This window comes from Somniosus microcephalus, chromosome 10, assembly GCF_052327205.1.
Source record: "Somniosus microcephalus isolate GS21.2 chromosome 10, FLI_Smic_1.0, whole genome shotgun sequence".
Taxonomy (NCBI): Eukaryota; Metazoa; Chordata; class Chondrichthyes; order Squaliformes; family Somniosidae; genus Somniosus; species Somniosus microcephalus.
In genome coordinates this window covers 152,843,035-152,860,292 of record NC_140996.1, presented here as the reverse complement: position 1 = coordinate 152,860,292, position 17,258 = coordinate 152,843,035, and the positions used below count along the sequence as shown (strand labels likewise).

Genomic DNA, 17,258 nt, shown 5'->3' with positions numbered 1-17,258 from the left:
ACTGTTGGATACATCTGTGATGCTTGGTGCAACAAAACATCTGTTCTTCCCACATCCACTTGGAGACACCATCTAAATTATCTGAGTGGATTTTTTTTTAGATATGACTCATATTTATTGACCTATACACAGACATAGCTGTGATATTTTTGTTTTGATTATATACAACCTTCATACTCCAATTTAGGGTCAAGTACTAAAAGCAGATAAATGTAACAGCTAATCCACATTTCTGGTCATTTTCAAAGTCTGTAATCATGAAAATTATTGTCAGTGAATAGAACTGGACCAGATTATGGTGGCTGGAGATGGAATCAGTGTCAGGCAGCAGCAATTTACATAATAATGGGTTCTGAGTGTTTCATCAGCACCTTTTGTTTGCTTAGTGTGCAGTGCTACAGTAAATTGTAAAAAAGTCATTTCTCTGCAATCAGCTGCAAAATATCAACAGTAAATAAAGGAAAAGGAAAATAAATTCTGATTAAAGGAATAAACAGAAGCAGTTAGATCGATCTTCTGTGACATGTTGACTACTCAGATCAACTGAAAACTTTCAACATTTAATCAAAGCTCTATATTGCCATTTTCCTAAAATGCAAATAGTTGAGATGTGTGCATTTACTGGACATCACACAACAGTAATCAGAAATCTGCCCCACAAGTGAATTGTTTTGGTCACTACAATATTAAAATTCATTCCTAGTAACATAAAATATAATTGCCACACAACAGCAATTGCAATCTCAAACAACTATTACAAGCAAAGTTTATTTCTGAATAATGCCAAATATTCTTGTATTTCTAGAATCATAGAATTAAAGAATCATAAGATGGTGACAGCACAGGAGGCCACTTGGCCCGTTGAGCCTATGCCAGCTAACGTGAACCATGGGTCTTACAAAATGTAAGCAATGACTCCTCATAATTTAAAAACATATACTAGTAAAATAAAACTGTATGGTCCCACAATTTTATTTGAATTTTGAAATAGCAATCATAGCAACCAAAATTAGCATTTGACTATTGTTCCCAATATACTCCTAAATAAAACATTTGAAGGATTGCTTGCATTAGCTCTTTATTCATATTCTCCAAACTCTTTTAGTTGTACAGAGGTGACAAAAGGATCTAGAATGTATAACTTGAACTCCAGCGGATGAATTTCCACAGCGATTCTCCTGTTCATCTGCCACAACGTCAGTGGAAGAGCCACGGAGACCCTGGAAAAACAGCAGAAACACCTAGGGAAAGTCATCCCCAATGATTTTAACTCACAATGTTCTTAGAGCTGTTTATTTTGGTGAGTTCTGTTATTTTAGCAATCGAGAAAATTACGTGTAGCTGCCACCTTCTCCGATCACCCCAAATCCCTCAAACACCCCCCGTCACTCTGCAGCTTCTCTCTCAACACTGCATCCTCTATCATAATTTCTTTCATGAGAGCCACCTCCTGCTCCCTCAATCCCCTTTACACCGATCACCTGAGCATTCAACTACCTTTTCTGGCCCCAACGCATGCAATATTGTGAGAGGTTTTCGGCTCCCTTTGCTCAGGCACTGTCATTCTCCCTTTCAAAACCATCATTACACCCTCCTCAAAAAGCTCACCTTTGATTTAACCTCTCAAACAATCATCTGAAAAGCCCATCTCTGATAACCTCCATCCTGACCAACTGCAGTCTCATCTCTCACATCCACTTTTTTCTCTAAGATCCTTGGAGATGTTGTCACCTCCCAGCTCCATGCTCACACCTCCCATGACTGTTCGAATCCCTTTGGTTGCATTCTGCATTGCCTATAGTACTAAAACTGCCGTGATGAAAGTCAACATCTTCTGACCACATTATCTCTCTTTTTTCCACCGTCTTCTCTATGATTGACCATGCCATTCTCGTCCATAACTTCTCCTTCATGGTCTTGTTTTGTGGAACTGCCCTTGGGTGGTTCCACTCATACCTGTTCCAACACAGCCAGTGCATCTCCAGCAATAGCTTCTTCTTCTGTCTCCAAGTGGTAATCTTCAGACTTCCAGAAGGATCTATCCTTTGGCCTCTCTTTCTTCTCATGCATGCTACTCCCCAGTAACATTGTATGCAGGCTTTGGGTCACTCCCATATCTAAGCTAATGACAGTTCCACCTTTACACCACTACCCATGACCACCTCTGTGCTATCAGACTGACTGTCTGACAGTTGAGCAACAATTTCCTCCAATTGAATATTGGGGAGACAAAAGCTAATATTTCCACAAACACTATCTCTAATGCACATGTTTGCCACTGACTCTAGCCCTGGTTGAACAAAGATACCTTTTGATACCAAATCCCGGCATTCGGTTTGACTCAGAGCTAACTTCCAAAAACCCTGTCCACACCTCAGGACATGATTTCTCCAATGTCCTTCTTGCTGACCTCCATAAGTTGCAAATCATCCAAAACTCGACAATCCACTTCCTATCCCACTTATCCTACAACCCAATCTTCACTGACCTAATTGTTATGCTATTCCCCAATGCATCAAATTTAAAACCTTTATTCTCATCTAGAAACCGCTCCATTGCCTTGCACCACCCTACATTTGCAACCTTCGTTAGCCATATGCCCTCTCCCTCATCCACTGGTCCTCTGAGTTTGGTGTCTCTTGCATCTCCCCCTTCACTCCACTATTGGTGGCAGAGTTTGCAGCTGTCTCGACCCAGCTCCTCTCTACATCTTTCCATCTTCATCCCCATCTTCAAAAGCCTTCTCAAAATTTATCTTTGATCAAGCTTTTAGTCACCTTTTGCTTTTTCTTTTCCTTCCTCTGTGAAGCCCCTTGGAATTTTTTTTATGTTAAAGTATTCCATAGTATAAGTTATTGTTGTTAATATGGTTTTCCAAGAAAGGGTCTTATAACTGTTCTTATTACAATTGCTGTTTCTGCGAAGTGAGACCTAGGGATTGATTATGCAGTTCACTGCGCTGGGACTGCTTCTCATCAAGTACTGCCTGTGCCTTTGCTGAAATGAACTGACCTTGTACAATAATGCAAGGGCAGTTCATTCAAATATTTCTGTGGCACTGCTGACATGTAATGCATGACACGTTGGGAGCACCATGTGGTCAGGGCTGGAATGTTGGGTGCGGCACAAAAAAATAACAGGGACAGCAGGAAGGGTATATCAAGGAGAGGGCCATCCAAGAGCTCATGTTCCTTCTTTTCCAATAATATTTTTAAAAAGACGGAGTATTTCCAAAAAAATCAAACTTGCTGTATATGTATTATTATGGAGGCAGACTTCAGTGTTTCTAAGCAGACAGTTCCATGATCTGAATCTGCATGAAAACTCTCCTTTAGGTGAACCATGTTATGTTTTACAAAATGAGAGCATCCTCTTGGAACAATAATAGGTCTGAGATGTAGAAAATACACAAATATCAGCAGTGGGGTGACAGCAATTGATCTCAGTGTACCTGACCAGGAACAGGAAGAATCGGTTATCATTTCTACTCCCAGTTGCTTTCCTGTGACTCCTGTTGGAAAGTGCTTTTGTGTGGGCATCAATTGAGGACAGGACCAGAGTTAAATGTGCCTCCCACTCTACGGTTGGATAGCCTGATGACACTCCCTATCTAAACTCTCACGGACTACTTGGGTGAGATATTTGCGTCCCAACATAAGTTGCCTCTTTCAAGAGAAAGGAGAGGGGAGGGAAAAAGAAATATCTGATTTTTTTTAATTGTAAAATATTTGGATGTTCTAACCTTTTACCAGGAATGGGCATTAAATCTAATACAATTATTGTTCCAGTACATTAAACCATATTTCATCTTATACCACAAACTAGGCCAGAATTCTCACATTTGATATAAACACTTTCAAAGTTATCCAGACATTCCATTTTATTTTGCTTCTAACTGTGATATCAATTTGACTAAATGTGAACATAAAATGTACTTAAGATTTGTTAATAATTATTAGAAATGCTGAGGGACATTTGGTTTTGATGAACTCTTCGTTTCACATAAACATCTACAACTATCCTGCTGCTTTAATTTTACCTCCAGTTGTTTTATTATGTTCAGGACTGTCAGCAGGAAGCACTATAACATTCTTATTGGTGGCACTGAGAGATTTTCTTGTGTACACACCAAACTTGCTTTTGTTGCTAAACAAGTTAAGGCAGGTTTTAAAATCAGACTTGTAAAATCCCTGAACTCAAGGGAGCACCAAAACAGCCATCACTGCTGACAGTAAATCTCCATGTAGAGGAAACACATCATGCTTTTCAATAGGTACATATGCCAAATAAGAAGGAGGAATTAAACACCATGAAACCTTTAGAAACCAGGGTGCAAGAAAACACATAGCAGGAGGGGAGCATCCGGCAAAATGGCAACTAGTTAGCAGCTGCCACTATGACCTCTAACTGCATCCATGGCAACTAGGCTAAAGATGGAGTTCAGTTTTATTATTCTCACACCCACAATGTCAAGCTTGTGAATCCCAGTGCTATTTTGTAGCTGAAATCAGTAGACAGATCTGTGTTCATTGGACCAGTGCCGATATCCTTTAGCTAATGAGTGCAATCATCACTTTCTTGCCAGAAACTGCTGCATGAGGAGATAATATGTACTATAGTAATATTTACCCAAAACATGATGAAATGGTCACAGAAAGGAGCAAAAGCTTAACTCGAAGCAAAGATGTTTCTACTGCCTGTGTTACTTGATCCATTTGTGTTTTTAATTTTGCTACCAATTTTATAAGCATATGAGCCACAATATTATGGTATGTTGGAATTACAGTCTGGCTTTCTAAGGAAATATTATTTCTTCAGAGACTTTGTAAGGAGAAGCACTGAAAGCACACCGGTAGAGAAAGAAACCATGGGCTGAATTTTCCTTCACTATACTGCCCAAAATTGTGTGATAAAGATCTACAACTATCCTGCTGCTTAAATTTTACCTCCAGTTGTTTTATTATGTTCAGGATTGTCAGTAGGAAGCACTATAAAATTCTTATTGATGGCACTGAGAGATTTTCTTGCGTACACACCAAAGTTGCTCTTGTTGCAAAAATGGTAAGGAGATTTTACAATCAAACTTGTATGATCACTGATCTGAAGGGTGCACACAAACCATCACTGCCCACAATATCTAAAGGCAAATGGGATTGGGAGGCATCTCCACTCATACTAGCACCGCTCTAAATTTCCCTCCCTTCCCCAGTGCAGAGAAATCAGCTAGCTGCTCCTTACCAGCCTAATGCATGGAAATGACAGCATGGGGTTGGGGGAGGGTGGATTTTGTTGCCTTCTCCTTCTACTGCTGTTTATCCCAAGGACCACCAGGAGATGGGTAGCAATTGGACCTGGAACAGTGGCAGTAAGCTTGCTCTGAAGAATGTTGGAGACAAAGGTCCTAATCGTGAGCTCCTCTCATTCTCTTAAGGCTCCTCTTGTTTGCTCTAATCATGAAAATCCTTGTATGACATCATCTTTCACCCCCGACACAAACTCCGTACCATTGCTATCGATCCGATCCCCCTCTCTGCCCAGTCACTGCCTCAGGTTAAACCAGACTCTGTGCAATCTCACTGTCCTATTAAGATCCAAGCTCAGCTTCCAATCCCATATCCTCTCCATAACAAAGACTGCCTACTTCCATCTCTGTAACATCGCCATTTATGACCCAACCTCAGTCTATCTGCTGCTGAACTCCTCAACCATGCCTTTGTCACCTCCAGACTCAACTATTTCAGTACTCTCCTGGCCAACCCCCCATCCTCCAAGAACTTCAGCTCATCCAAAACTCTGCTGACTGAATCCAATCCCGCATCAAATCCCACTCACCCATCACCCCTGTCCTCGATGACCTACTCTGAGCTCTTCATTCCTCTGTTGCATTTTTCCCCCTCCCTTAGCCCCACCATTGGCAGCTGTGCCCTCAACCACCTGGGCCTCTGGTCTGAAATTTCCTGCCTAAGCTCCTCTGCCTCTCCACTTCCCTCTCCTCCTTTAAAACCATCATTAAAGCCCATCTCTTTGATCAAGCTATTGGTGATGTCTCTCAATATCTACCTCATGAGCTTGGCATCATTTTATTTCTGATTATGCCTGTGTGAAGCACCAGCACCTTTTTTTAGTGTTAAAGACACTATATAAATGCAAGTTATTGTTGTTGTTCAACTTTTAAAAAAATCTTCAGAGCTTTCATAGAATCATAGATATTTACGGCACAGGAGGCGGCCATTCGGCCCATCTTGTCTGTGCCGGTTCTGACCATTTAACCCTTCCTCCTTTTGGTGCTAGCTGGGAGTCTGCCCTCTATGTGCATTAAACATAGAAGATAGGAGCAGGAGTAGGCCATTCGACCCCTCGAGCCTACTCTGCCATTCAATGAGATCATGGCTGATCATCCAAATTCAGTACCCTGTCCCTGCCTTCTCCCCATATCCCTTGATCCCTTTAGCCTTAAGAAATATATCTAACTCCTTCTTGAATATATTTAACTAGCTGAAGTGCCCGGCGGTGCCGAGGCTTTTTCGAGGGCATGTTGTTTTTGGAAGAGAGAGAGAGAGCGACTGGGGGAGAAGAGAGAGAGCGACTGGGGGGAAGAGAGAGAGCGACTGGGGGAAGAGAGAGAGCGACTGGGGGAAGAGAGGGAGGGGAGGGGGGAGGGGAGGGTGGGGGGGGAGGGGAGTAGGGGGGAGGGAGGAGGGGAGGGGGGAGGGAGAGGGAGGGGGAGGGGGGAGGGTGAGGGGGAGGGGAGGGCGGGGAAGGGAGGGCAGGGGGGAAGGGAGGGCGGGGGGAAGGGAGGGCGGGGGGAAGGGAGGGGGCGGGGGGGAAGGGAGGGGGGAGGGCGGGGGGGAAAAAGGGGGGGAAGGGAGGGCGGGAGGGGAAGGGAGGGAGGGAGGGCGGGGGGCCCCCCCGAGGGTCGCGGCCCCCCCCCCCCGAGGGTCGCGGCCCCCCCACCCCCCGAGGTGAAGACCGCCGATTGCGCGTGCAGCAGGAGCTGAGACGCGGCGTCTCTCTCTGGCTCGGCCGGCGGGCCCGGTTGCCAGGGTAACGGTGACGCTGACCAAGCCCCGCCCCCCGGCCGAGCCAGAGAGAGAGACGCCGCGTCTCAGCTGCTCCTGCTGCGCGCGCGGGCCCCCCCCGAGGGTCGCGGCCCCCCCCCCCGAGGTGAAGACCGCCGATTGCGGCTGTGCGAGACGTCCGGCGGGCCCGGTTGCCAGGGTAACGCTGGACGCTCAGCAAGCCCCGCCCCCCGGCCAAGACAGAGAGAGACGCCGCGTCTCAGCTCCTGCTGCGCGCGCACCCTAGCGGTGCTGGGCTGAGGCTCGGCCCTCCAGCCTTTGAGTGGGGCCGGGAGGTGCCTAGCTCGGGCGTGGGTGCAGAGGAGACGCCGAGGCTTCTAGGCCTACCTGGAAAAACGGGGAAAGGTAGGAAAATTAATGAGATTAGATAAGTTAATTACTTTCTAAATCATTTTTTTTTAAAACAATATGTGTTTTAAAAGCAACGTTTTTTTTTAAGACGCAGAAAGCGGGAAAAAGAAAGGAAAAGTTTGGAATCAAGATGGCGGCGACTTAACTCGGTTCAGAAGGATAAGGCCCGGCCACACACGCACCGATTGGCCCGGCGGCACACGCCAGCAACCCGGCGTACAATTGGTCGAGCTCGAGGTCACTCTGTCATTAATGAGCGGATAATGAGATATTAATGAGCGGAATGTTAAGGTTTTTCGGATACCGCGGGCGCGATTTTAGGCCGGCCGAAACGTAAATACGCTTAAAACCATCTCGGAAGCGTAAGCTTTCTTTGGAGGTAACGCGCGCGTAGGTACGCCCTGTAACTTTCGAGCGCATACCCGACAGACGCACACGTGATGACAGACAGACAGACAGAATGACAGACAGACAGACAGAAGTACTGATTTATATATATAGACTAGCTGAAGTGCCCGGCGGTGCCGAGGCTTTTTCGAGGGCATGTTGTTGTTGGAAGAGAGAGAGAGAGCGACTGGGGGGAAGAGAGAGAGCGACTGGGGGGAAGAGAGAGAGCGACTGGGGGGAAGAGAGGGAGGGGAGGGGAGGGGGGAGGGGGAGAGGAGGGGAGGGGGAGAGGAGGGAGGGAGGGAGGGGAGGGGGGAGGGGAGGGCGGGGGAGGGAGGGAGGGGAGGGCGGGGGAGGGAGGGAGGGGAGGGGAGGGGGGGAGGGGGAGGGGAGGGGGGAGGGGGAGGGGAGGGGAGGGGGGAGGGGGGAGAGGGGAGGGCAGGGGGGGAGGGGGAGAGGGGATGGGGGAGGGAGGGCGGGGTGGGGAGGGGGGAGGGGGGAAGGGGAGGGGGGAGGGGGAGGGGGGAGGGGGGGAGAGGGCGGGGCGGGGAGGGCGGGGGGGTGGAGGGGGTGGGGGGAGGGGGAGGGGGGAGGGCGGGGCGGGGGAGGGGGAGGGGGAAAGGAGGGCGGGGCCCCCCCAAGGGTCGCGGCTCCCCCCCCAGGTGAAGACCGCCGATTGCGCGCGCAGCAGGAGCTGAGACGCGGCATCTCTCTCTGGCTCGGCCGGCGGGCCCGGTTGCCAGGGTAACCGTGACGCTGACCAAGCCCCGCTCCCCGGCCGAGCCAGAGAGAGAGACGCCGCGTCTCAGCTGCTCCTGCTGCGTGCGCGGCCCCCCCCGAGGATCGCGGCCCCCCCGAGGGTTGCGGCCCCCCCCCCCGAGGGTCGGGGCCCCCCCTCCGAGGGTCACGGCCCCCCCCCCCGAGGGTCGCGGCCCCCCCCCCCCCCCCGAGGTGAAGACCGCCGATTGCGGCTGTGCGAGACGGCCGGGGGGCCGGTTGCCAGGGTGACGCTGGACGCTCAGCAAGCCACGCCCCCCGGCCGAGCCAGAGAGAGACGCCGCGTCTCAGCTCCTGCTGCGCGCGCACCCTAGCGGCGCTGGGCTGAGGCTCGGCCCTCCAGCCTTCGAGTGGGGCCGGGAGGTGCCTAGCTCGGGCGTGGGTGCGGAGGAGACGCCGAGGCTTCTAGGCCTACCTGGAAAAACGGGGAAAGGTAGGAAAATTAATGAGATTAGATAAGTTAATTACTTTCTAAATCATTTTTTTTAAAAACAATATGTGTTTTAAAAGCAACGTTTTTTTTTAAGACGCAGAAAGCGGGAAAAAGAAAGGAAAAGTTTGGAATCAAGATGGCGGCGACTCACCTCGGTTCAGAACGATAAGGCCCGGCCACACATGCACCGATTGGGCCGGCGGCACACGCCAGCAACCTGGCGTACGATTGGTCGAGCTCGAGGTCACTCTGTCGCTAATGAGCGGATAATGAGATGCTAATGAGCGGAACGTTGAAGGTTTTTGGGATACCGCGGGTGCGATTTTAGCTCGGCCGAAACGTAAATACGCTTAAAACCGTCTCGGAAGCGTAAGCTTTCTTTGGAGGTAACGCGCGCGTAGGTACGCCCTGTAACTTTCGAGCGCATAGCCCGACAGACGCACAGGCGATGACAGACAGAATGACAGAATGACAGACAGACAGACAGACAGACAGATGTACCGATTTATATATATAGATGAATTGGCCTCAACTGCCTTCTGTGGTAGAGAATTCCATAGGTTCACCACACTCTGGGTGAAGAAATTCCTCCTCATCTCAGTCCTAAATGGCTTACCCCTTATCTTTAGACTGTGACCCCTGGTTCTGGACTCCCCAACCATCGGGAACATTCTTCCTGCATCTAGTCTGTCTAGTCCTGTTAGAATTTTATAAGTTTCAATGAGATCCCCTCTCATTCTTCTAAACTCCAGCGAGTATAAGCCTAATCGACCCAATCTCTCCTCATACGTCATTCCTGCCATCCCAGGTATCAGTCTGGTGAATCTTCGCTGCACTCCCTCCATGGCAAGAACATCCTTCCTCAGATAAGGTCCTGACCTGGAAAAGGGGTCAGGGTCATGACAATGTTGGGGTAGTGGCCAGAAGTTCCTTTGGTGGTGAACCCCCCGGAGAAAATTCCCAGCCCACACATTCAACATTTCTGATTTGGACTATGTACAAACAAAAAAACTTCAAGTATTTGTAGTTTTTGGGAAACAGAATAGAACACTTTTCTCAGATAAATCATAACTGTAGTTCAGTAATCTTTTATTTCCAATAATAATCATAAAGATAATTTAACATTAGAAAAATTAAGTAACAGCTGGTAAGAGCCCATTTTTGAAGGAGATGTGTCTTTTGGACATATTTTATGATCATGATTTGGTTTTATTTGAGAAGTCACAGACATTTTCAGGCCTAACAATGGTTTTGTCACAAATGCAGAGGACTATCCCTCCATGTGTGTCGTTTTCTAAATTTCTCCCCTTCAAATCACAAATTTGCATCAAAATGATTTGAAATGAATTTAACTGTTGAACCACTGATAATAGGGATAGATAGGCTAACAACCAAAAGAACTTTTCAGGAGAGTTAGGATTTATATCACCTGACCTCAGTCACATTATTAAATTGATGATTCAGACGTGCACCTATGTCAGTTGGCCTCCTGAAAGGTAATTATTAAGGCCAGGTTTCTTAGTATTCTCCCATCCTACCAGCTGTGACACAAATGTTCTGCTCTGTGCCTTTATCCAATGTGAAATGTGATTCCCGATTTAGAGAAATTATTTGGTATTTTGAGCCAGAGTTCTACAGGTTGTCAAGATGTAAGACTTTTAATTTTGAGCTTCAGTGGCCTCAAATAAAATATATCTAATCTTCTCTCTGAACTCATTGCTAATATTCAAATGTCTCCATTCCTAGAATTGTGATATTAAAATAATTAATTTCCCTTTCTAATGTATTTCACTGTATGGTGTATTCACACTTGCTGCTTATGATGTATGGGGTTTTCTATATAATGTACACAGGGGAGCTGTTTGTAAGGCTGGTCACCCTTTGAAAGAAAATTTACTGGTCAAGGGGGTTGATTTTGACTTTTGGGCAACTCACTGACAGCGCACTCTGGCTGGTTGCCTGCACACGAAAGCGGAAGTAGCCGTGATTTTAAGGCCCCAGCCTCGTTTACATTGGGCTGCCGATCTGCGTAGCATCAAATGTGCATCTCGATGCAGCTCGCCGGATTGAAGCCTACCGGTCTTGGACTGCCCTGTCCACCAGCAATTTAAGTTTGGGGGAGAGTGAGGAGGTGGTGCTGGACGGCAGTGGCCCAGATTACTTTTGCGGGATCTGGTGATGCATTCCTGCCAATGTGACCTCAGCCAGCTACATTTTCTGTTTCATTTCATTTGACTGATATCAACTCACCTATTACACTCTGGTAGCATCTGCACTTATATCAACATGATTGCTATGCATAATTACACCAAATGACTGTGAACCAATTTATAAACACCTCATTTTCATTATGTCCAAACTTTCATTTCACGAAAACAACATCAATTAGTGAAATAAATGCACAAAATTAAGTGCAAAATCATTTATCTTCCAAAATGTCAATGCATGTGTATTCCTATTGCACATATTTTGTTGTTTTACCCTGTGAAACCCTTGTACTTCTTCTCACTGAGTGCCTACTTGTTCCTAATTGTGACCCATTTGATACCCTCATGGGAACTGTATCATTGTTGGAAAGATTCACATCCAAATGTGTAATTTGGGGTGTGATAAAGATAAAGGCAGCAGTGATACTGATTGATTTCTGTGCCTCACAAACAAGTGCCTTGACTCATCTTCATTGAGGGCTTAATACCACTACGGGAAGTTGTGAAAATATCCTACTAGAACGATTTGCCATCATCATTAGATTACCATAAAAAACTCCAACCATCTTGGCCAGTTTTCAAGCGTCAAACCCTGTGCCCAAAGACAAAGGCTCGAGGATCACATGAAATTAGTCTTCGGACCTTATCCAAAATATGGCGGTGAATTGCCAGCACCTATTGTGCCTCCACAGGCAGCTCGCCCAACTGAAGAATCGAATTTGGGCTGACTCCGTTGCTGGCAGCCACCCTCAAGCAAGTCCCAGGGAGGTGGGGGTGGAAGCTAGCAGGAGGGGAGCATATCATAGCCGTCAGCAGCTGGCAGAAGTGCTGTGGAGCCATTCCTGCTCCTCCTCATTTCCACATCAATTTAAAAACAATAATTAAACTTACCTTTTCATTGGCAGTCGCTGGATACACCGCATCCATGTCTAGAAAACATGAGCAGAGCAGGCAAGGCAATTTCCCACAGGGGTCCTAAAACAGGCGTTAGGTCCGTCATTAGCCTATACAAGGGGTCTAATGTCTGTTTTAGGCAGCGGCCTCAAACGGCTGAAAATGGCCTGAAGCAAATTTCACGTTGAACATTTTTCAGGAATTGGTCCCCGAAATTCGGCATCGTTGTGCTCGTTTTCTCCTGAGGTTCTCAACCAGTTGATTTCCTAGCTTGGTGGTTGATTGCAACCTTTTCCTTGCTGGTTTTGATATCATTTAACCTTTTTGAACTCTGGCCATTTCGTCTTATTTTTGAAGATTGTGCTCCTTCTGAGAGACTCCTTCCTGCCTACCTGTATGTAGATCTGGTGGATCTATTCCTCTTTCAGACACCGAGGACTTCTGGCAGTTGCTCCCTCCCTAATCAGGGCCACAACCTGTTCAGAGAATCTGGGCTTCTTGGTTTTCTTTGTACCAGACTCTATTTACTGATCAAATAAAAAGCAACAAATTTGCAAATGCTAGATATCTGAAACAAAAAACAGAAAGTGCTGGAAATCAAAAGCAAGTTAGCCAGCATCTGTGAAAAGAAAAGATGGGTTGATATTTCATTTTGAATAGAGCCCTTCTTCAGATGTGTCCTGCCAGAAACAATGATTGTCTTTGCTCTCTACAGAGACTGACTGACTTACTGTGTATTCCAATCATTTTCTGTTTTTATATCCAATTCCTGATTTGCTGTACTTACACACCAAACTTACTTTTATTGCCAAACAAGTTAAGGCTTATATAATACTGGAATTTATACAGCATCTTTCAAGTCAAAATGTCTCAGTCTATAACACACACTTTTGAAGTGCAGTGACTGTTGCTACGTAGGCAAAAATTGCATCCATTCTGTGCCAACAATGTTCCACGAACAGCCATGAGATGAATGACCAGCCAATCCACTTTCGGTACTATTCAATGGAAAAATATTGGCTAGGATACCATGCAAATTCCCTGATCTTCTTGGAATTGTATCCTGGGATCTTTAAAGTTCTCTTTGAGCACTGAAATAGGCAGATTGGTTCTCAATTTAACACCTCAGTTGAAGGACGGCATCTCCAGAAATGCAGTACTCCCTCAGTACTGCAATGGAGCATCAGCTTAGATTATGAGCTCAAGCTTGGTGTGTGGCTTGAACCCACAACCTATTGACCCAGGGATAAAAGGGATACCAATTGAGCCAAGCTAACACACAGGCAGTCACAAGCCGGATTTCTATCTTGCTTAAATACTCAACAGAGATTATTGCTGATGTCTGCTGACTGGATGTCTTAACTTACCATCTGCGTTATGTTATGAAGCATTATATCGGAATATTTAGTGTTAGCACCTTGTCAGCAAATGTTATCACCACAGAACTTTCTAAAGTGCCTTTATGCCAGCAAGTCCAAACATAGGACCATATTTTATTTTTAAATATGTACTTTAATGCTCAATATGAATTTCTAGGGCTGAGATGCTGGATGCGGGTTTTCCTGTCTTGACTGTGGGCCAGGCATTCATTATATGTGACGTGTTTCCTGTCTGATGGAATGAAAGATAGCTGACTCCACCAATTATTCCGGGGCAAGCCTACTATTAATAGTTTCAGTGATGTAATACCCTCCCACTGGGCACTCACTGATTCTGGGGTTGGATATCTGATGCTGCAGTTGAACCTTAAAGGGGAGTTGCATTATGTGTGGTAAAATTTAGAAAATAAATCAAAGTATTTCAATTCCCAACAGGAGACGAGAGATGCTGCAGTACCACGCCAGGCACCATTTTTAAATGTTTCCTGGGAAATACTATTGGAACAAGTGCAGCAGAGGATGGTGACCCTCTGTGGCACTCCAAGCAACTGTCCAGAAAGGAGAGCAGTAGTGTGGTTGACAGGAGGCGGCAAGGCACGTCAATGCAAACACCCAAAGGAGTTGATGGCAAGTGAGTAATATGTTTAGAGATGTCGCCAGATTAGCAAAAATTGGATTATCCATCAATTCCTTATATGAATTAACTTTTTCAAAATATACATGGTACAATATGCTCAAATCATACAGGGTCACCAAATAGGAAACATCAGAATGCTAAATGCTAGATACATGCACGCATCACTTTTAGCATTTAGTTACACTTCAATTCAGCTGTGTCCAAACAGTATCCTTGGTACGGAGTTGGATAATAATTCAGCAAAGCGAAGGAGTGGGATCCGTAGTACTTTAGATGCAGCAATTTTGGCAGTGTAAGTGAGGGTTTATCTTGCCATGGAGCAGTGAATACATAGAGATAATGGCATGCTTATGAAAAGGTCTTATTTATGAGAGCCCAGTGTATGACTCTGGTAAAGTGTAAAGATGCTTTAATAGACAGATCTTCTGCTTCTTCCTGTTAGTGTTGTTTGTATTCTGGAAGAGGATTAGTTGTTCTTGTCCTCCATCTGCTCTATGCTTATGCCTTGTTATATGACAAAGTTGTGCAGTAGATAATGATGATCTAGACAACCTTTGCTTATCTATATTGGAGCAACCCCACCCCCACCCCCGACTTGCCAAACCATCTGAAGCACTGTTTTCTATGGTGATTCATGGCTGCTTGAGAATTGTTGATAGCCATAGCTTCACTGTGTAGCCTTGGTCATCTAGCAGCCAACCTTGCAATCTTCTATCTGACTCAAACAATGGTCTAGCATTTCCACACCAATATTGGAGGTTGGCTGGAGGTCAGTTTGTAGCATGTGACATAACGCAGTCACAGCCTCTCGTGAAGTACAGCCTACAAAGACACAATTCCTCAGACAAAGCCAGAAAAGTGCCCTTTTGATAGATATGAGTTGGAGGGTAACAATATATGATGAAGGGTCCCAGACCTGAAACGTTAACTCTGTTTCTCTCTCCACGGATGCTGCCTGGCCTGCTGAGTATTTCCAGCATTTTCTGTTGTTATTTGAGGTAAGTACACCTCTGGTACAATCTCACCTTCTAGGCATCTGTCCTTTGCATCTCTTCTTCCTCCAAGTAACAAACACACATGATCTCTCACTGAGATGACCCAGTTGGTTTAAATTATTCCCTCTTAGAAAATGGTTATGGCAAAACCTGTGCCACAAAGTGAATTCTAACCAATCGTGCCAAACAAATATAAAAATAAAACCATGAATGATGTACTGATGATGCAGCTTAAAAACAGAAACAAAAAAATGACACTGCAATTGTTAATCTTCAGGGCTGTGATGACAGGACCTTTCAACCCTGGATGTCTGTTTTGGGTGTGATCAAAGTTGGTCTCAAAGACATGGCATTGTATGGGCTATCATTTACCGATTCTCAGGTGAATGTAAAAGATACCATGGCACTATTTGAAGAAGAGCAGGGGAGTTCTCCCCGTTGTCCTGGCCAATATTTATCTTTCAACCAATATCACCAAAACAGATGATCTGTTATCTGTCATTATCACGTTGCAGTTTGTGGGACCTTGCTGTGCTCAAATTGGCTGTCACAGTTCCTACATTACAACGGACTACACTTCAAATGTACTTCATTGGCTGCAAAACGCTTTGGGAAATCCCGAGGTCATGAAAGGCGCTATAGAAATACAAGTTATTGTTGGTTGTACATTATAACAAGAGGGCAGTTGCTACTTTGGCTCACAGGAATAAAAAAGTAGCATGTGTCAAACTAGGAAAGGACTTCTACATTGTTTCATGGTGTTACATTGGAACTATACAGTCCTTACACCATGATCAAGAACACCTTACAGAAAACTTAAGTTCTAACATCCCAGCATCAGAATTTTCTCCAGTGTTTTGGAATACACTGGTACTATATATGCTATTTTTAAATTACAGAACAGTTTATGCGAGACAATACTTACTTGGCCTGAAGGACCAATGCAATTATACCAGCTGCCATTGGAGCTGCACTCGAAGTGCCTTTGAAGGTTTTGGTGCATTCATTGTTAAGTTCAGTTGTCACCTGTTGAAAACAAAGTAATTGCACATATTGTACCATTAACAAGGTTGGTGCGCCAATTAGTTCCCGCCTACATATTGCATCAATATTGAGAACAAAGAAGCTATGAAAAATAGTAAGAGGTATTTATAAAAGCAAAATCTGAAATATTATGTTTACAGATCCATAAAAATAATGGGAATTGATGCATGCTGGTTATTATGTGTGAAACATAACCTCAGTCTGATCCTGATGTAAAGTAACAGCATTGTTTAGCCCTTTGTGGACCGTGGTAGCATCTTGGCTTATATTTTTGATTCAAATGTTATGCATACAGAAATGTTGTGGTCCTACATGCTGCCTTAATTCTGGTTTACAACATTCACTATTCAAACATCATAAAATTGGGCTGAGAGTGCTTCATTTCGAGTGGTACTATAAGTTTGCAGATCAAATTATGGAGATAAATTCAGAGTTCCCCAGGATCTGTAAGTTTGGCAACACATTGGGAAGCACCTTACCTAAATCTGCTCTTTGACCATCATTTCTGCTTTTAATATGTTTTATTATGAAAGAAAAACAAACACAAACATAAATTAATGCTACATAAAATCTTGTTCCTGAACCACCTACATAACAAAAATGACAACACTTCAAAAAGAACCATTGGTTGTAAAGTCCTTTGTCATGTCCTGAGAATGAGGCATTTTATAAATGCAAGCACTTTCTTTTTTCTTGACTAATACAGAAGTATATTATCCTTTCTTTGTGTAGAAGCAGTTTCAGCCCATACAGAAGTCCTCTCTCAAGATCAAATGTTAACACATGAAATTAGTAGTATTGTGTACCCCTGTCAGTATGTAGTGGTTCACAAGTATTGAAAATTGTACTGATTCCCTATGCTAAACAATACTGCATGTTTCATAGGCATTTTTAATTGTTCAAAACTGGCAGTTACTACAGTCCTGAAAGAAATGTCAAGGCTGGTGATAATGGGGTGATGATGGGGGTGAGGCACATAACTTTGGACTGATTGGCAGCTAAAGAATTGAAAACTGCTGAAGATAAGCTGCATTGGCGCGAAACGGAAGAAGGAGAATCTACAAAGCAAAGAAAC

At 44.9% G+C, this 17,258-nt stretch overlaps 1 protein-coding gene across 2 annotated transcripts in view; it reads right to left on the bottom strand.

Annotated features, from left to right (window-relative positions):
* LOC147111767 (PC3-like endoprotease variant B) overlaps window positions 1-17,258 on the bottom strand; it is a 780,400-nt gene that overhangs the window by 366,096 nt on the left and 397,046 nt on the right. For both annotated transcript variants that reach the window (XM_085998973.1, XM_085998974.1), the window contains exon 10: window positions 16,065-16,165. In XM_085998973.1, the coding sequence (XP_085855099.1) occupies window positions 16,065-16,165 (101 nt within the window). The remainder of the gene's footprint in view (window positions 1-16,064; window positions 16,166-17,258) is intronic.